The sequence below is a fragment of the Stegodyphus dumicola genome, chromosome 6 (genome assembly GCF_044657685.1).
Source record: "Stegodyphus dumicola isolate Sdum_Otavi_A_Nest chromosome 6, ASM4465768v1".
Lineage (NCBI taxonomy): Eukaryota > Metazoa > Arthropoda > Arachnida > Araneae > Eresidae > Stegodyphus > Stegodyphus dumicola.
In genome coordinates this window covers 200,451,080-200,473,423 of record NC_140773.1, presented here as the reverse complement: position 1 = coordinate 200,473,423, position 22,344 = coordinate 200,451,080, and the positions used below count along the sequence as shown (strand labels likewise).

The 22,344-nt window shown below is 30.9% G+C and overlaps 1 protein-coding gene across 4 annotated transcripts in view; it reads right to left on the bottom strand.

Moving 5' to 3' along the window:
* Positions 1-22,344, bottom strand: part of LOC118186748 (leucine-rich repeat-containing protein 45-like) — an 85,495-nt gene that overhangs the window by 53,664 nt on the left and 9,487 nt on the right. For all 4 annotated transcript variants that reach the window (XR_004757826.2, XM_035356891.2, XM_035356892.2 and 1 more), the window contains exons 2-5: positions 21,778-21,914; positions 9,970-10,031; positions 9,818-9,888; positions 3,799-3,886 (exon numbers count right to left, since the gene is read on the bottom strand). Coding sequence is in view for 3 of the 4 variants with exons in the window: in XM_035356891.2 (XP_035212782.2) it covers positions 3,799-3,886; positions 9,818-9,888; positions 9,970-10,031; positions 21,778-21,914 (358 nt within the window). In the remaining variant the exon portion in view is untranslated. The remainder of the gene's footprint in view (positions 1-3,798; positions 3,887-9,817; positions 9,889-9,969; positions 10,032-21,777; positions 21,915-22,344) is intronic.

The window sequence follows — 22,344 nt, the reverse complement described above, 5'->3', positions numbered from 1 at the left end:
ACCACTCTATGAATGCTCAATATTTTGCAGTTATGAAATTAATATACCTCGTTCCAAGGTGTCATGTTTGAAGATTGATAAATTCTCTTGGAGGGAAAGAAAAAATTCAAAATCTGTAAATGTATGACGTACACATGTTGAATCTTTTATATTTACTGCATTTCAATCAAAACTGATAATTAAAAGATTATGTGTACGTTTTTAATACCGGTATATAATATACCGGTGCCCCTACTGAGGGTACCTTGCCAATAGATGGCAGCACCAGGCTTCTCCTTCTCTACTGTGAGAGATGACAGCATTTCTTTACATTATAATAGTTTATGATGTAACAATTTGTTTATGATTAATTTACAAGTTGTTTAGGATTCTGTATTATGTTCATGAAGGGATGGGAAGTTTACTGCCCCTGCACTAGCACTGAATGCAAGTATATTTGTTTCTTTTTATTCTTTTTTTTACTCTGCGTGAGTTTCATACGTCTCCATTTAGCTAAAATTTTTACTTCAGCACTTCACCCTTTCCCGAGAGAAAGACTCATCGATTTCGAAATTGCCATCTGGGGTCAAAATTTTACACAATTGTAGAAATGGGGCATGTTAGTCCCCAAAAGACACCCTTTGCTTCCTGTTTTCCAAAATCCCAGAATCTAATGAAAATGAAAGGAGGTGATTGACAACTGATTTGTCATTGGGGAGTCAAGCCTTCTTTCCTTTGTGTGGTGTGATAAGATCACACAAAGAGAAAGCTCACTTAAAAATACAGGAAATGGAAGTGCACTGAAGGTCCATCTCTTAGTGTAATCACAAAAACTGCTGATTTGAAAGCATGCTTTTATTCTTATCGTCTTTGTTAATTTCAGATGAAAAACTAGGGAATGCAAGAGAAATTTAGGGTTAGATTGTTTATGAAATAAATTTCATGGTTTGTGAAATGAGCAAAAATATTTCTAAGGCCCGTTTTAGATGCAAACTAGAATTTATCCAAAAGTTGAAAAGGAACCCCTAAGAGGCCAAAGGGTTGAAAATTGAAATAAGGGCTTTCAGGTGTATAAAATAACAAAGTTGTTTAATGGAGTTTCTGCCTAAGTAAAAAGATATATTACAACCTATATTTACAAAAAATAAAAGGGCTCTTATGGCCCTCGATAATCTAAAGTGTGTGTGCGGGGGGGGCGATTCTTCGTATTATAGCATGAAACATGATTTTTTTAAATATTATATAAAGCATAAAATATGACTTCAAAAATGCAACATACTTTCTCATCTGAGTCCTAGTATTTCATTTTTAAAATTTTTTTGGCTGTTATATCTCCTTGTAATATTATACTAGTTCAGTTACAGCATGATATGATTTACACATGCAGTCTCGTATTTACTATTTTTTTTTATAAAATAATAATATTGAATTTAAATCGAGTTCAAAAGCTTTTTACCCATATTTTATATAAGTATGTTCAGCCAGGTTGCATCATCAAAGAGCATAAAAACATAAATTTTATTTTTAAAACTTTAAATTTCTACCGAAATTTTAAAAGTTTTTGTCTTCAGACTTGCATAACTATATTCAAGCACCCATCTCTACAGACGCACATCAAAAGTATGCAAAATTAATTTGAAAATCAAAAATTAACAATTGGCACCTACCTGGAAAAAAAAATGTGTTAGAGGGGTGCCGGTATAAAATAGTATATACCGGCTCTCAAAATTTAAAATTTAGGATTTTGCTCTAGATTCTTTTTAAGTCTCAATTTTGTGTCTTTAGGGTCCATAAGTTATAGTTCATACAAAATTTTACCACAATTTAAATTATTTTATATATTGCCTCTCAAAGGGTTAAGTTTTTATATGCTATATCCATAATATGTATGTGTTTATGCAAAGAATGAATTCTTTACATTAAACTTCTGCCAGAACGACTGGCACAAGTTTGCCAACTTTCATATTTAGCAAGATTTCATAATCAGATAAGATAATCTTTAACCCTCTGACTGCTGAATTTGTGGACCAAAATTGCTTCCAAAACTGCATAATTTTTTTTTCCATATTTTAAAATTCTATATATAGGAGAATTGAAAAATGCACTTTTTCTTTCTAGAAAATATTTTTATATAGATTTTTATCATGAGAAAACTAAGTTGCCAGAAAAACCAATTTCAGATGTTATCACACACAAAAAAAAAAAAAATCATTTTTTAAATAAATTTCAGTTAATTTATATTTATTGCATAATATAAAAAAGTAAAATGTATAAAATTTTAGAAAAGCGCTGAGGGAAAAATACCTTATAAATGCAATTTAGTATGATAGAGTTCAAACTTTACAGGCTTTGCACCAGAGTCAATAAATATAATCAATAATCAATCTAACTATTAATATAATCAATAATTTAACTAAATAATCAAGATAATCGCTGAACATTTTCTAGCAGCCCTTTCTGTAAGAAAAAAGCGGCAAAAAGTGAAGTTTGAGCGCTAAAACCACGTGCCTTCAAATGCCGCAATTTAGTGGTCAACTAACGATATCTGTTAGTAATCAAAACGAAATTAAACACCTAATACCGTATATAATTTATTTCAGTGGTTAAACGGGTAAAAAGCGGGATGCGCTTTTCAATAAAGGAAGAAAAACATATGCCTGCGGAAATCGTGGGATGAGCAAATTTTGCTACATTTAAGTTACCCGTGGAAATCGTGGGATGAGCAAATTTTGCTACATTTGAGTTGCCCGTGGAAATTGCGGGATGATCAGCCAGAGGGTTAAGATCTACAAAACGCGTTGGCTTTTATGTATGAAATGTAATTTTCCTGTGAAATTTTATATAATTTTAAATGTAGGCTTTTGATATTCAAGTTGGTAATAAATAAGATGACTGTTTTTACAATTTTAGAGAAGAAATTTCTTCCATTCCTTTGGCTTTCCTACCATGAATTCTAATTTCTATAAGCTCAGCTATCTGGAATTTTTATATATATGAAATCTAGCATTTTGCAAACTATCTGAGTAGTCGAGCTTATCCAGTAATAAAAAAAGTAATGGTGAATGAAGTATAATGAATACAGATGGCTTTTGTATGATGACATGTAGAGCTAATTAGATAAATTATATTACTCAGATACAAGTCTGAATACATAAAATTTTAATGTTTATACGTGATTGCAACCATTAGAAACTGAAAGAGAAACATCATTGAAAAAAAATTGCCATTCCAGATACATTTTCGACCTGTATGGAAAAAAATAAACAAATAAAGCATAACCTACTAGTTGACCTTAAAAGAACTATCACCCGCATCACAGTAAGTTAGGAGTAACAACTCATTTATTTAAGCCTTAAAGATGATTGTTTTTTCATATTCATATAGCAAGTTCCCTTCAATAACTTATACCAAAACTGAATATGGAATTCACACAATTCATATTCAGTTTTGGTATACTGGTATTCACTGTAATACCAGTCTGTATTTTTCAGAAAATCTTAAAAGTTTATAAAATAACAAGGGGAATTATTTAATAAAATATTTTATCCTTTCTCAAAATATATATCTGTAGTTTGACGGTTTACTTATCAATCAGCATAATAAAAACATGTTTCACACTTTGGGAAAAATTTTGATGTGATATACACATTCAAATATCACTTTTAAAATTAGTACCAAAATTATTTCTAAAAACACTCAGTGCCATTTAAAGACATCAAGTAATATTTTAAAAAATATAGACTGGTATTACTATTCTCCATTTTTATATATATACAAATTAGTAAAATTTTATATTTTAAATTTTAAGGCTTTACTTACTTTTAATGACATGTTCATATTTAGACCTTCACATAGGACAGCAAATTTTTCAGGAAAAATTCCAACTCCATTCCACTCTAAATATAAACTGATAACTTTATTTTACTTGAGATGCTCTTATAAAAACATGAATATTAATTAGACACTTATGCTGAATACAGCAGTAAATAAATAAGAACTATGTATAGAATATTTTGTTAATACATCAATTAATAATATTTCATAAAATTACACATAATTCTGATACAATAAAACAATTTAATCATAACAATATCTCTGATATATATATCATATAAATATTTCTGAAATATAAAATGAAAGCTCAAATAAAATATGAAGAGAGAAAAAAACACCCCAAAATAAAAATAAAATTTATGCAAAAATAACGGCTTTGTATTTGGGATAGATTTTCATTGAAAGTCGACGAATTTTAAGGGCAAACTGGTAAATATGGTCATTGCTCCTCTCTTTCTTGCAGATTTTTTTTGCTTCTTATGAAGAGAGACATGTAACTGTTTGCCCTTGAAATTGATAGAGTTTCAATTAAAATCTACACCAGACACAAGATTGTAGTTTAGCCCAGTTTTAAATCCAAATATATTTTGCAACTAAAAGAAATTTTTCATCAACTACAGTGCAGGGAAATTATGCTAAATGATAAAAATATGCATCAGCTTTATTTACATACTGTAAAATTTTCATTCCATTTTATAAGCAGAAATTTACCCACAGGAAGGAAAGGAAAATTATGCACATTAAAATATAACTTCTGTTATATCTGTTATGTGACATAATTTATAAAACTTACACAGAATGTGGAATGGAAAAGAAACATATCAGTAAAATATATAAAATGAAACAATAAAAACATCACATTGTTCCTTATGAATATAAAGTAATTAATGAAAAAAAGAATGCTTTGGGATCTAATGTTTGAAATTTCTACTTGTAGGAAGGTGAGATTTGATTTCAAATTTAAATTAGTGAAATATTTTATGTTAAGTTTTGAGAAAAATGAAAGATTCCAGAAAAGGCTTGGAAAGCTAACATAATGTATTACACTCACATATGTAATAATGTCAAACATACCTGTCATTTCCCCTTTCTAGAGACAAATAAAAGTAACTTATTCCATCATACATTAAAAAAAGGGACAACAAGTTTACAAAATCTTCTAAACTGCAAATGAATCTCACAATATGCTACATTTTACTCTCATTCCTGTCTTTGACAGTTACAGCGAAATCAGTGTCATGCCTTTGAAACACCAATCCACCATTGAGAGAACCACAGCTGCAACCATTATAACTTGTGGAATAGCCATCATGATATCCAGGATGAGACCACATAGGATAAGCCACAAGCTTGATACATAGCTTTGGCTTCTACTGCACATTGAATAACACTGCAGTTCCCAATCTGAAATGCAAAAGCAGGCTGCAGGCTTTTCAGCCCTGCAAAGCCACAAAAGAGAATGCAAATTTCTCAATAATTATATTATTATATTTTTAGCTAAAAAGGGATTTTTAGTCTTGAAATTGGATTTTACACTGGTTCATTATAAACACTTTTTAAATTGTTGTCGCCAAATATTATTGTCCTGTATTATTTTTTAAAAGATTAAATAATGAAGAATCTGCATGTATATATGAATATTCCTTGCAACTGTGAAACAATGATAGTACCTAGAGTCATCCAGATTTGAATAACATAGTTCTCCATCCAAATATGCACACTTTGAAGCCTTCAATTTTTGAATAACATGAAAAAACCATGGTACCTAAAGCCTCTAACTTTGAAAAACATAGTCCTCCACTTGAACATGTGCACCTGGAAGCTCTAATTTTGAATGTTTTTTATTATTTATTTCATATTTTGTGAAACTTTAATGAATTTTTTATTAATAAACTCAACTTGAAAACAAGCAGTGGCACAACTTTTCGAAATAGAACATTTTTATTTACAATTTGTGAGACTGTTGCCATTTGGAAAAAGTAAGATATTTAATTATTCTTAAAACTTCTGCAAATTCTAATTAAAAAAACTTGGCTCTATGAAAGCAATGTGTTGCTGCAACCAGAAATAAAATACTTTTATCTTCAGTGTGTAGCCAGTCGGTAAAGCCTAAGATACTTTTGAAATTAATTTTGTAGGTTATTGAGTAATAAAGTGAGCGATTTAAAAGCAGTAAACACAGTTTAATGTATAACGGATGGTATAAGCTAAAATTATCTAATTACAGTCAAAAGTCGTTAATCCGGACTCGTCGGGACTTCGGCGATTCCGGATTATCGATTTTTCCGGATTATAGATCATCAGTTTCAATCTCGTAAGATGGCATGCAGAAATTCTAAAATTAAAAATATGAAACCGTAATTTATGAAATAAAGAACAATTATGATCTAAAGGGTATCAAAATTTACAAAAAAAAAAAAAAAAAAAAAAAAAAAAAAAAAAAAAAAAAGCTTAATATTTATTTGTTTACTTTATTAAACATTTCTTTCAATGTAAGTTGTTTAAGTTGCTTCGTTTTATGTGATAATATTTTCTCTTTAATTCTATAAACAGACATAATTTCTTGTTCAATTACAAAGTTCCGCTATTCAAGTCCCGTTAATTGCTGTGCCGAGAATACCGACTAACTTGTCAATCGAAATTTTTTCGTTTTCACTAACCTCTGTGTCACATTCTTCATGTCTTTATCCATTTTTTGCAGCAATTCCACTTTTTGTTTGTTGGACATAGAAACATACTTTCGTTTTGTAGATCCTTTGGAAGTTCCAGCATCAGAAATTCTATTTGACATAATCGAAAGTTCAAGTTTACTTTTATAAAATTGCTCTTAGAGTCTGCAAAAAATAATAAGCGGGATCCAATTCGAAGATTAAGGAACAACGCAATCATGAACATTAACTGAAATACATAATTTTAGCTTAGACCGTCCGTTATACATTAAACGCGCAGGCGAAAACGTATTCTGCACTTGTGCACACGCATATGCACAGTAGTCAAGGTCTTACGCGCATGCGTAAAACGCCCGTGCGCATGTGCCAATGCGGTGCATGCGCAGAAAGTTTTTAACTTTGAGGTCCGGATTATAGATCATTCCGGATTATGGGTGTCCGAATTAACAACTTTTGACTGTATCTATTTCAGTTAATGTTGCAGATTGCGTTGTTCCTTAATCTTTGAATTGGATCCGGCTTATTATTTTTTGCAGACTGTTAGAGCAATTTTATAAAAGTAAGCTTGAACTTTCGATTATGTCAAATAGAATTTCTGATGCTGGAGCTCCCAAAGGATTTACAAAGCGAAAGCATGTTTCGATGTCCATCAAACAAAAAGTGGAATTGCTGCAAAAAATGGATAAAGGCATATCCTTTGTTTCTCTAACCATTCTGAAATCTGTTTATCAATTTCACGCTGCTCTGTGGCGGGGGGGGGGTGACGCCGCGGCATGCAATGAATTGGAAGTTGATCTGTCAGCACTATCCTTATCTTCAGGGCAGATGTTTTTATTTTATTTGGCTTACAATTCCTTATTAAATGTAATATTTCATCTCGATGTACTCCGTCTTTGATATGATTTAATCAAATTCCTCCTCATTATAATTCGCTTCTGATAGTGAAGAAAGTGACACAGAGGTTATTGAAAACGAAAAAATTTCGACTGACAAATTAGTTGGTATTCTCGACCAAGCAATTATAGGACTTGAACAGCGGAACTTTCTAAATGAACAAGAAATTATGTCTGTTTATACAATTAAAGAGAAAGTATTATCACATAAAACGAAGCAACTTAAACAACTTACATTGAAAGAAATGTTTAATAAAGTAAACAAATAAATATTAAGCCTTTTTTTTTTTTTTTTTTTTTTTTTTTTTTTTTTTTTTTTTGTAAATTTTGATACTTTTTAGATCATAATTGTTCTTTATTTCATAAATTACGTTTTCATATTTTTAATTTTATAATTTCTGCATGCCATCTTACCAGATTTAAACTGATGATCTATAATCCGGAATCGCCGAAGTCATGACGAGTCTGGATTAACGACTTTTGACTGTAATTGTTTTCTTTTGATTCTTATTTGAAATTATACTCAAATGTGCCTTGACTGGTTTAAAACCCAATCATATACCTTTATTTTGAATTATTTGACTGTGATTTATGCAGAAAATTCTCATCATTTTTTTTCAGCATAAATTTTATATTCCTGGTTTCTATTTTTTTTTCTTTTTTTTTTTTTTTGTCAGTCACGTTAGCATGTTCCATCAGAGTTTTTTGTTTCATTTACTCTTAGGAGTATTTTAATAGTAACTATTACTACATATTTAGTCATTCTTCTTTCAGCACTTATTCTTGTATTTTTGCCTTTTTAAACTTACACTTTAATTATTTAGCTTTCATTTAAGATATTACTTCCTTGAAGCCATCCAAATTCATCAAATTCCCATTTTATTAAGAAGAAAGGTGACATTAACTATGTCTTAAGCGATGATCTGAATTCTAATAACAGATCTATTGTTAAACAGTTAGATTTCTTATTATTTGTATTTCTCTTCAAGAGATAATGTTAAAATAAGATCATACTAGTCATCCTTGGACTAAATTTTACATTGTTGACAATTCTACAGATAAAGAAGAGGTCTTCGAACTTACATAAATCAATTTGTTTACTTTGCTATACAAATTAGAACTGACACTCAACTTTTATAAAATATTCATTTAATGATTTGTTTGAAATAATAAATATACACTATATATTAAAAAGAAGAAAAAGATTTTACTTGCTTGGAAAATTATTTCTTGCAACATACATACACACACCTCAAAATAAAAGAATCATACATCATTTGTAAAAAAAGATGAAAATTTATACAGATATTCCAGGGTAAGTTCCTTTCATAAAATGCATCATAGCAATAATCAGGTTCATGCCCATGCATTCTAGTTGTGCAAGAATTATGGAATGAACTCTTGTAGTACTTTGCTATCGAAGCTTTTGTAATATATGAGCAAGAAGGGCATATGCACAGAAAAATATAATCTATATTTTGTACAATAAATAATAGCTTAAGATATTTATTTAATGCCTTTATGGATAAACTTATGAGCCAAATTAACTAAATACTATAACATGTTATTAATGATGATAAATTCATCACCAAATACTAAAGAATAATTACAACAGATGTGAACTCGCTTCTATCAGTTGACACAATTACATCACAACACCTTTTGGCCTCAGTTTTACATAAAAATTTATGCATGCCCATCAACACAGTAATGTTTGTCTACATCCTTAAAATTCATAGATTTGTCACTTTCCCTCTGAACATGGTGATACCCCTATGTCTCACTACACATGTGACAGCTGCAAAAACACAAGGAATTTACAACAACCTTATACCATGCTCAAAACAATTAGAGAGAGAGAGTAGTGTAAAAATATGAAAATGTAAAAAATAGATCCTCAGCTTGTTTTTAGATCTTGATTTTAGATTTTTGATTTGACAATTTAAGCATCAGATTAGTAAACATTTGTTCCCGGATTCCTCTCTACCATGTGAAGTTAGTATTTTAGCCCACCATAATATTCTTCTCAACAAATGGCAAAATGCATTTATCACCAACTGTGCATGCAAAATTCCATGCAGAAAATACAGAAAAATATGTATTCTACTTTAAATTATTATAAAAATAAGCTTTCTTAAGAATGAAATAAAATTTTTATCTTTTTACATACATATTTAAAAAAACTCTTATCTTCTCTACATATTCATACTTTATAATAGATATAAAATATTGCACTTATTTAAAAAGAACTGACAACAGAAACTTTAAAAAGAACTGGCGAAAATTGAATTATGCACATTAACAGCATATACAAAAAGGCTAATTTTTGAAAATATAATTACATCATTACACAATAAAATTTTAAATTTCATTACATAAAAAAAATTAAACACTGTACAACAAATGAGTTCATTAGAAGCAGAAATGAAATAGCAGACTCACTTCTGTAAATAGTTATTGTGGCGAAGAAGTTTTCCAATTTCCTGTACTCCAGAATGCCTAATATTATTACCCTACAAAAGAAAAATGATGGTTAATCTGTTTATTTCAAATACACATACACAAATTTAATAAAAAATATAATAATTACTTACTTTCAAATTCAAGCTGAATAGAAATGTATTATTTTCAAGCCCCATTAAAATGGATATCAAACCTAAATAAAAAATATTTATTAAATTTCTAGACAATATGTAACAAAAGTTTGATTGAGAAATAATGCTGATTTTTTTATAGAAATAAATTTCACAAAAGAGAATACATGCCATTAACATGTTTGAAAATAAATATGTAATTAAATTTATAAATGTAGTAGCAAAGTATATAATTTAACATTGTGCTCCAAAAATATTTCTGATGATAAAGTTACTAATTATGTGCACACTGTAATAAGCTTTTTCAAGTCAATTTTCTTTTCTTCTTTATTTAAAGAAAAGTGTTACACAAGGAATAAAAAATGTATATCAATTGGAACAGAAGGAGTATTTTACAAGGAATGTTGTGTGCAATGAAGGAAAGAATACTGAAGCTCATAAGTACGACACCCAAGCAGACTAAATGACTAACCACTGATCACTGCTAAGGATACATAAATATTTCCTAATGCTTTGCTAATTATTCAAAGGAAGTTAGTTAATATAAAATGGTGTTTGTCACAAACACAGGAAAATGGTTTTTATTGTTGAATATTATTTTCATTCATGTAAAGTTGGATTCTCAAAAAGGTTAAGTTTGTTACTGGTTGCAAAATAGCCTCAGGAGCAGATCTAAGCACTAAGATCTATAATCTATTACTTCAGAATAGGCATTTTAAAACACCCCCTCCTAGCTTGCATTAGAACCAGAGCAATGGTTGCTGCAGAAGCAAAGCTGAATCTTCTAATTTGTTAAAATCTAGTCGTCTAATTTTCTCTGTCTGGTGATGATGATACACATTATGATCACAAATGATGGGAGGGTCGCTATGTCTTTAAAACGCGTATTTTAAAATATGATATTATAATAAAGTTCATGGTCAATAGTTAATTTAAATGACACAGAAAATATTACTACTATATGGCAAAAAGACTGCATCAGGCAAAGAGTTGCTGTGACTTAAAGATACAGCAAAAACATCGATTTTTGTCATGCTCAGTATGTAACAAATTATAAAGTACTACAGTCAAAAATCATTAATTCGGACACCCATAATCCGGAATGATCTATAATCCGGACCTCAAAGCTACAAACTTTCTGCCCATGCGTCGCATTGACGCATGCACGTAAGACCTTTACAGCTGCGCATAATGCGTTTACGCATGCGCATTTAATGTATAACGGACGGTATAAGCTAAGCTAAAATTATCTAATTCAGTTAATTTTGCAGATTGCGTTGTTCCTTAATCTTCAAATTGTATCCGGCTTATTATTTTATGCAGACTGTTCGAGCAATTTTATAAAAGTAAGCTTTAACTTTCGATTATGTCAAATAGAATTTACGATATATATTTACTAATATGTAAAGGATTTACAAAGCAAAAGTATGTTTCGAAGTCCATTAGACAAAAAGTGGAATTGCTGCAAAAAAATGGATAAAGGTATGAAGAAAGTGACAGAGAGGTGATTTGTTTCTCTAACCATTCTGAAATCTATTTATCAATTTCATGCCGCTATGCGGCGGGGGGGGGACGCCGCGGCATGGCATGAATTGGAAGTTGATCTGTCAGCACTATCCTTATCTTCAGGGCAGATGTTTTTATTTTATTTGGCTTACAATTCCTTACTAAATGTAGTATTTCATCTTGATGTACTCCGTCTTTGATATGATTTAATTCAAATTCGCTTCCAATAAAAGTGAAGAAAGTTACACAGAGGTTATTGAAAATGAAAAAATTTTGATTGACAAATTAGTCAGTATTCTCAAAACAGCAATTATAGGACTTGAACAGTGGAACTTTGTAACTGAACAAGAAATTATGTCTGTTTATAGAATTAAAGAGAAAGTATTATCACATAAAACGAAGCAACTTAAACAACTTACATTGAAAGAAATGTTTAATAAAGTAAACAAATAAATATTAAACTTTCTTTTGTAAATTTTGATACCCTTTAGATCATAATTGTTCTTTATTTCATAAATTACGGTTTCATATTTTTAATTTTATAATTTCTGCATGCCATCTTACCAGATTTAAACTGATGATCCATAATCCGTAAAAATCGATAATCCGGAATCGCCGAAGTCCCGACGAGTCTGGATTAACGACTTTTGACTGTACTTGATTTTCACAACTCACATTATCAAAACAGTGCCAAGATTATCGGCAACTTAAATGACTCACATATAGTTTGTGGCTGGTATATTTCTATGATTGATTTTAATACGACATCAAAAGGCTTATTTTTACCAAAGAAATTTTGCCACATCACTTTATAAAGATCTGACTTTAGATGATGTTGAGATGCAATGTTTGCCTTTTGTTTTGCCCTTTATCAGAACTCCACAATCTTTCTGCATTTGGGTGTGAGGACCCATGGTAGAATTAACAAAATTAAATGTGTGAGTCACAGTTAAATGGCTGTAATTAGACTTTCGAAGCTCATCTCTTTTATGGACTCGTAATCTGAATACATTGTCGACCCTTCCACTACATGATCTAAAGTTATTGATATCAGTATGCTTGCTTTCCGATTTGGAACCTGAACAAGAAAGCACTTGCCGCTCCAGCATATCCCTGATTTCTGCAACACAGTTTCATGATTAGCACATGTTCTGTCAAACTAATACTCATCATTTTTGGAAGAATACTACTCGCTCAATCTCAAAAATATTAACCCTCTGAGGTCTATGACAGCCTTTATCCGGTCATGAGATTTTTTTGTCACTTTATATATATATTAGCTTATAATTTATGATATTTTGCTTTCTTACTTTCTTTAATAATATAAATATCATCTTAATAAATCAAAGTTTATGAAAATAGAGATTAATGTAATCCAAAAATCCAAGCCACTCAGAGGGTTAAAATAGTCCACAGTTACTTATTTTATTGCATCTGTTATTTATTGCCTTCGTGGAAATTTTTTTGGGGGATCTTTCAGTACATCCTTTGAACTCTCTCTCTACAAATTCTTGAATAAATCTGCATTTCAGTTATAGCTGCAAAGTGCTCTGAATAGGCCAAGTACTGTTCTTGAAAAAGTATACTATAGTTCTATACTAGAAAAGTATTTATATTGGGGCTAGAAATGTATATTTGTATGCATGTCTGTGGGGATGTATGAGTTCATGTATGCATGCATTTATGTATGTTCCTGTGTATACACACATATACATGTATGTATATACACATATACATACATACATACAATTCTGAATCTGGTCCTGATAACAGAAGAATACCAAAGTGTTTAAAAGAAAAGAAAATAATAAACATTGATAAATTCCTGCACTTAAGCTGCAAAGGATTGAATTGGAAGTCTTTACTACAAAAAGACACTATTATTTTTTAAACAGATTATCCCATCTAAAGAAAAATGTGTAGAGCAAAAAAAAAAAAAAAGTGTCTTATTAACAGGAAGAGAAAACATTTTTAAGCCTACTATGTAAATAAAGCTTTAAAAAAGTTATTAAAGCTAGAAAAATGTAATAATTGCTGTATCTAATTAAATTTTAAAATGTTGAAAATAAAAAAAACGCTAGAAATACAATAAACTATTAATCACCCTAGATTTAATGCTTCAAACAAAACTTTTCAAGGGATTAGCATTTAAAACATTAATCTCGAAGATAAATTAGTGCCAAAGGACACTGACATTACATGACTCAAACTGTTGTAAATTAATTGTTCTTGTTTACAAATTTATATTTAGTCTTATAATGTCAAGAACTTCCTTTACAAGCCGGTCACTACTCCATGAATTACAAGCACATGAAATAATAATTAAATTTAAAAACAACTTAAATTAAACTGTAAAAAATACAAAAGCTAAGAGCATACTAAAAGAAAAAACATGAAAATCTGTACACAAATACATTCGAATACATTACTCATTTAAATTATGAAATCGTTCAAACTAATCAAAAGTACAATTGAAAACAGCTAATGTTCCATGGCTAATCATTTTTAGTTATGCAAGATATATACATACATATGTATGTACTGATGTAACAAAAAATCCTTTCTGAATATATTCTAAACCTATTTTATAATCCATTTTGGAAGTCCTTTATTCTCTCTGCACATACAGACGTCATGCAAAAAAATTGTCCAAATGGGTTCGGGAACAACTGAAATTCAGATTTTCTGTTAAAATATGATATTTGAAATTTTTGTAATTAGAATGCTACCTTTACCTCATACAAGTAAGTAAAAAAAAAGGGGGGAACTAAAAATTTAAATCTAAAAAATTTCACTTGAAGACTCAAGTAATGCAAAATTCACTTGATTTAGTTTAAGTGAATTTTCAGAAACAATTTCCCATGGACTTCCCATATCATTCTTATTCATTGGGTTTAACATACCACATGCTTATATCTCACATGTGGTAAAAGAAGTCACTTTTTTGAAACAATAATTAAGTATTTATGGATTAATGGGAAAAGCAGCAACCTCTCTTTAGAGGCATATTATGTTAACATTACAAGACTACACACACTGGCTAATGAATTAGAAACCTTTGAGATTTTCATTTGAATAAACATATGTTAGTGATGAAGCATGCAAATTGTTTTTATGATGCGGATTATACTTTGTTAGAATGCTAGTATAAGTAAGGTGTAAGAATGCTTTTCATAATGAATGAAGTAAAATGGGAAAAACAACAGATTTTTCACCATTTGAAAATGGGCTTGGTGCCCATTTAGCAGGGGCCTTGATTTAGAAGACAGCAAATCTCACTGGGTTCTCAAAAGTAACCATATCAAAGGTTATAATCAGAACCGACAGTCCTTCTTTAGAAAACGTAACAGCGGTTTGAACAAAGTTTTCCAAGAGAGTGGTCGGTGTCATCTCTGACCAATTGTACTGCAAAACAAGAACTCTACTGTTCTTCAACTGACACAGATCATCAACCAAGGCTCTTCCTGACAGATTTCAGCTCGAACTATGCACATAGAATTGCAGAGGACAGGAATGCATAGTCGGTTACCTGTGCGAAAACCACTCATTTCTGCCCGATATACAAGAATACATTTGCAATGGTGTCAGGAAAGAAGATACTGGACATCTGAGGATTGGGAATGAGTAATATGGTCGGATGCTAACTTTATTTTGCACTGATGGAAGATGTCGAATTTGGCAAGAACAGCCATGAAACCATCTTGCTGTACTCGCACTGCATAAGGGTCTGGTGGAAGTATCATGATATAGGGCATGTTTCTGCTGGCATGGAAGTGGTGCCCTAGTGTTTCTTGAGGGTAAACAAACAGCCACGAGATACCTAGATATACTGGCAGATCAAATGCACCCTGCAATGTTGCATTTTTACCCTGATGGCAATGGATATTTCATGGATGATAATGCAACTATACATCGTGCCAAAATTGTTCAAAATTGGTTCGCTGAACATTCGTCTGACTTCCAACACCTTCCCTTGCCACTGCATAGCCCAGATCTTAACCCTATGAAAAATGTGAGCATAGCCCAGATCTTAACCCCATGGAAAATGTGTGGGATATAGTGGAAAGATGCATCTGACAACACTCTCCTCTTCCATTTAATTTACACAATCTAAAAAGCTGCATAGCTAATACATGGTATTCTCTGGATGTAAATGCACTCCAGAATCATGTAGACTCTATGCTCAAACGAATCAGAACAGTTATCCATGCAAAAGGTGGTCCAAAAAAATACGGATTTTGGGTTTCTAATTCATTGGCCATTGTGTGTATATGTATCACTTGAAATACAATAATACCTACCACAAAAATTTAGTATTGATAACAAAGCATTGTTAATTTTTTCAATTGTTAAATTATGATACATTTATCATAACTGTGGCCTATTTAACATACATGTAACCTGAAATGTAAGAGACATACAATTTTTAATGTAACTTTCATATGACTTGGCAAACAATCAGGTCTTCATAAGTTGTCCGTCAACTGAACATGGGATCTTTGTTTTTCCCTTCAAATTATAAACACACTTGCTTAATAAAGTGAGTAATTTAAAAGCAGCATATGTATTTCTTATTAATTCATATTCCTTATTTTTCTTCAATTATAAATTCTTCAAATCATAACCATACTTGCTTAATAAAATGAGTAATTACTGATATATTAAATCGATTTTGTAATTAATAAAAAATTAGGTACTTATTAATTAACCTATACTTGTTGATATATTGCCAAAATACTCTTGACTCTAAATCTTGCAAGCATTAGGGAACCTAAAAAATTATTCCGAAATCTTGTAGGAAAATGAGATTTTTATTTCTTTTTCAGAGGGGTCATAGTTTCTTTTTTTTTTTTTTCTTTTTTTTTTTTTAATTTCAAGGTCAATATATTATTTTCATCCTAATCCTTTTCTCACAGAAAATTCTTTGACAAGACTGTCTGTATCATATTAACTTTTACTACATTTTTCATCATGCAATTCCTAGAAGCAATCCATTAATTCCAAATACTACATAATATTTTGTCAAAAACAATCACACGTATTCCAATTCTTATGCAATGAAACTGTTAATGAAGGAAGATATATGATGGAAATGTGATTTGAACAAACCAACAAAGTCTTAGAATAAGAATTGGTACATGGTTTGAAAGAAATGATTTGCCTTCTTATTTAACTGAGTTCATATGAGCACAAAGACAAGCTGCAGAGAAAGATATATTGGAAATATATTTAATCACTAAAAATTGCTAATAACTTGGTGGTAGTGTACTGGCATGTATCAGTTGATACATGAAGCTAAAGACCATGCTTTCTTATTATCTGCACCCCCATCAAAAAGCCATGAAAAGTATTGATGAGGACATGAACCATATTCCCAAAAATCATTTATGTGGCAACCTATCTAGGCACATAGCATCCCCTCAGATGACTTTCCACTCTTCCAGGTATATTTGTGAGTATAAACGCAGGTTATGATTCCTCCTAAGAGAATTTGAGTATTTTAGAATAGCTGTGCACCACATACCGAAGTTTTTAGTGCCTAAGACAAAATCTTAGTTTTCTGTCCACATAAGACTGTAATGTGGCTTGCTTAAAGAGAACATGCAGCTATTTTTTCCTTCACATTTTAGAATTTTGGTGCAGAGGTTGTAATATTCTTTGTCTTTTAAAAAACATAGGGGGTGGGAAAGAAGACAGACTGCTGTGTATATGGAGAGAACAATAGTGGAAAAAAAGATTTGTGAGTAAAGCACTCACACTTTTTTGTATTTGTATGGAAAAAGAAGAATGTAAAAAACAGGTAACACTAGATGTTGAGATAGATGTTAAGATATCCAAACAAAGATGTAATCAAACAAATGTTTCTCTTGAAAATTGTGAGTGAGTTCATAATTTTTTGGTGGGAGTCAGAATAATCAGAATATGCCAGTTACTCAAACAACTATATAATGCATCTTTTGGTACAGAATAATCATTTGATTTATTTTTTTAAACTGGTGTCAATCTAAAATTAAATTATTATATTTACAGAAAAAAAATTGAAAGTGATTTTTCTGCTTTGCCCATTTTAATATACTCCTGGCTATTTGCATCTAACAAAATTTGCTAAGTTTTCAGGATACTTATACATTAATGCAACCACTTAGTAAAATTTTGTGATTTTTTACAAAGCTATTGATTGCATGCTGGTTGGTGGTTTTAGTGTCTTTTTTAGGCTGGATTCCCAAACTATTGATATTTATTGTAAGAAAGGAAACATACTTTAGCAATTTAAAATACAAATTTGAATTATTAAATAAGGATTATATGACATAATAAAAACTCTTCCTCTTCTGTAATTTTTTGTATTATTCTTTGCCCACAGCACACAACAATCTGTGTTCACTTAAAAAAAAGTCAGAGGATTGCAGAGACTTGGCTTTTTGCAATTTTTGGCAACAGTGACTATCTAGAAAATGCATTTTCTTATTGTTCCCTTTAAAAAAAATTTCAGCAAAATTCTATATTCCTCCAGAAATTTTACAGCAGTTTCTTTCACTAATTGCAAATTTCACAAGATCATATTTTAAATATAAGTTTAAGGCAAAATATATAAAAAATATGTTTGTTTATAAAAATCGTTTAAACTTGGAATACAATGAGAAAGAACACATGCAAAAATGGCAGTGTTATTTGACTAAAACGAATATTATGAGAATGATTGCCGGAAGAATGGTTATGCACACAGTTGCCAGAGTTTGTCATATTCTGAAAAATCTGGTGACTTCTACTAAAATGGTTGTGTTAATAACGGATATTAACAAAGGTTTCCCGCTACTGCAAATGTTTTGCGTGCAAACAGTTTGCATATTTAATTATATTTTGTCAAACGATTTTTAGCATTTGAAAGAAAGAGACTTGCTTTAGAACACTGTGTTGTCAAATTTGTAAAAAATATCATTATCATTATTTGCAATGTGTCTGAAATGGAACTAACACACTACCAGATTATAGCCATCATTTACTTCCAGTTCTGTGAGAATTTACTTCCAATTCCAGCTCGCCTGTTAGAACTTGTGGAAGAATATCAGTATGCAACCACTCGAGAGATTGTTAAGGTGTTAGACGTCAGTGCCATGTCCATTAGTCATGCTATGCATCGCATAAACTTGCCATACAAGTTCAGTCGCTGGGTGCTCCATGAGCTGATTTGAGCGGATAAGTACAGACATGTTATCGGGCCCGCACTAATCTGCTCGATTATCAATGCAAGGACAAAATCCTGGACCAGATCATCCCTTGTGATGAAATGTGGACTTACTTCAACAACACAGGACAAAAAGGAGGTCGGTCTGTGCCCGGTGAGCCCATCGGCAGTGTCACATAGCACAATTTGAATAACAAAACAAATAGATCATGTTTTGCATCTGGTGTGATAGCTGTTCTACAAAGAGTATCTGGAAAAAGGTAAAACCTTTGACAGTAAGGTGTACAGTGAGATGCTAATTCAAATTGACACTGCTATCAAGGAAAAGTGTCAAACTAAGTTTCAGCACAAAAAGGTAATGAGTACTCTTCTGTTATCAGGATCGACTTCAGAAATGTATGTATGCATGCATTTGTGTATGGGTGTATGTGTTCATATATGCATGCATATATATGTATGTGTGTATATATGTACATATGCATGTACATATGTATGTGTGTGCATACACATACATATATATACACACAAATGCATACATACATACATTTCTGAATCCAGTCCTGATAACGGAAGAGTACCAGGTAATGTTCAAATACAATAATGAAATACCACAAGTGTCTGCATTCACCGGCTGACCTCTGTATGGACTCAAATGGGATCTTTTGCCCCACCCACCACAGCCTCGACATTGCTCCTTCTGACTTCTGCCTTTTTCACACCTGCAGCTACATCTTGCTGGTGCTATTTTTCATTCTCCACAGGATGACCTAAATGAGGTTGATTTGTTTTTTGGACTCATGACCACGAAGTTCCTGAGCTGAAGGCTTTGAAAAACTAGTAAAACATCTGCAGAAAATCATAGGTTTGGATGGTGATTACTATCCGCACTAAAGGTACTGGCCTCATGTTTTTTTTTCCAATTTTATTAAGAACACTTTTTGGCAGAAAACTTTCATTACAACCAGATACTTCCATACCATATTTACAAAACACTCTAGTATAATTTTCAGCATATAACTAAAGGGATTATTGAAATAAATTTAAATTAAAAAAATAAGCGTATAGTACAGCAAGCAAATTTTGAACAAGTTTATTTTCTGGATTTTTCTTTTCAGACAATTTCAGCTTTTATATATGATTACGAATTTGACCATAAGATATACTGTACAGTACAAAGTCCGAAATTCGGACGTCCATTATCTGGAATGATCTAAAATCCGGGCCTCAAAGCCACAAATATTTTTTTTTTTTATTAATGCTTTACACATGCACATTTGATTTTGTCTTCCCTAATAAAACGTGGAGATTTTCACTTGAAAATTCCGATTCTTAATTTCACTTAGGCACTAAATAAAATACCACATTATGGAAAAACAACCATGTAAGCATAAATTTGTGAGATTAATAATTTGGCTCAATAGCTGAGCATCTACTTGGCATACATCTCAAACTGAAACATTAACCTATTTTATATCCCTGACGCCGACCTGGCAAGTCATTATTTATTATATTTTGCTTTCATCACCGCATGTTTATCAATACATGACAGCTTCAGTAATAACTCATGCTGTGATGTCTAAACTTTTTTTTATATTAGTAATTGAATAACACGAGTATGGCAACTTTTTATGCTATTTATGCTAACAATACGCTTGGCGATGATTATAGATTTTTAAATGCTCTAAAAAATGTTGACAAGGAAAAATTTTAAAAAATTTCTTTTCATATGCTACAAATAGATTTTGTTAATGAAACTCATAGGCCAAAAGATTACATTTAGTGCTATTTTAATTAAGAATAACTGATATGTTATTCACCATAAACCGAGAAATGGCGGCAGAATATGTCGGCATCGGAGAGCAGAATTCAGGGAAGATGAAATTTTTGGAATTTGGGGAAGCACTGAGTGGAAAAATTAAGGGATGAGAAGTATTTATGATTTAGGGAAAACACTAAGATCCAAAGTTTAGGCACGGTGAAAATTTAGAACTTAGAAAAGCACTTTGTAGCAGAATTTAGGACCCGTAGAGACTGCACAAGGTGGTATCAGCGCCGGCCCTAGATAAAGGCCTTAAGTATATGTGAGAGTTTATTTATTCAGGACTCGGATTAGTTTGAAGCAAGTGCAAGAAAAAAAACATAGGTATGGTAAAAAACTAAATTAATACAATTTAGGCTTAATTCAGTACGCAATAGGAGCAAGACAAAATTTAGTGAAACAACTTGGTTTTCATCGCCAATCTTGTGATACACAGCTAATAATGTATAACAGATGCTATTAAATTAGGCTAAAATTATCTTTACTGATTCTAAGGCATTTCAATTAAAGTAGCAGACTGCACTGCTCCCTGCTCTTCGAATTTGATCCAGCTTATTGTTGCAGACTGTTATTATTACAGCAATTTTATAAAAACTAAGCTTGAACTTTGGATTATCTCGAAAAAAGTTTCCAAGTCTGGAGTTGCCAAAGTATCTACAAAGCGAAACCATGTTTCGATGTCCATTAAACAAAAAGTGGAATTGCTGCAAAAAATGGATATCCGTCTCAAAATTATGCGAGGAATTTTAGTAAGCCACATCCGTCTCAAAATTATGCGAGGAGTATGGCATTGGAAATTCCACTGTATATGACACACACACAAAAAAAAAAGAAAAAAAAAAGAAAAGAAAAGAAAAAGGAACTTTTTGAATTTTTTGTGGAAGCATCTTAAACAACTCATATTGAAAGAAATGTTTAATAAAGTAAACAAATAAATATTAAACTTTCTTTTGTAAATTTTGATACCCTTTAGATCATGATTGTTCTGTATTTCATAAATTTCCTATTTTTAATTATATAATTTCTGCATGCCATCTTACCAGATTTAAATTGATGATCTATTATCCAGAAAAATCCCCAATTCGGAATCGCTGAAGTCCCGACAAGTCCAGATTTTGGACTTTGTACTGTATATGGTACAATATTCTTAATATTCTACTGATTACTTTTTAAACATCAATGCTGGAAATATCACAAGGAAATATTATTCAAAAATTATATATTACCAATTAAAAATGGCTTAGTTACAAGTTAGGTGATAAAGCAGGCAAATTTTATTTCAGATTAAAAAATATACCTTCCTCTGGCAACATGCAATTGCTGAAATCCAATTCTCTTATATGCACATCTTTGGCAAGTGCTTGGCCAATAGCTTTACAAACATCATTTGTAAACTCCAAACCTGACAAATTCAAATAATTTGAACTTCCTGCCCTAAAAATTAGTGGGAAGAAAAGATACATAGTTAAAAAACAGATAATAATACAGTGATATTACAGCTAATTACTCAATATAAATAATATATATGTTTACAGGAAAAGGTTATAACAAAGTAATTTTATATAATTAACATAAACAACGAGATCAAATGATTCAGCATTTTCCAAACATGACTTTATGAAACTGAAATAAGTCACCAATAAACCACTTCATATAAAATCAGATAATAGTTAAAAATAATACTCAATAGCAAAATATTTTAAACACACTTTAACTGTACACTACATCCTGAAATATGTGTATAACATATTAAAATATTTAAAACAATCCTCTTATAGTATTTTCAAGTGAAAAAAAAAAGGAGTTGCACATTAACAAACTGAAGTTACACACATATTCATTTGGGTTTCTAGCTAAAGATCCT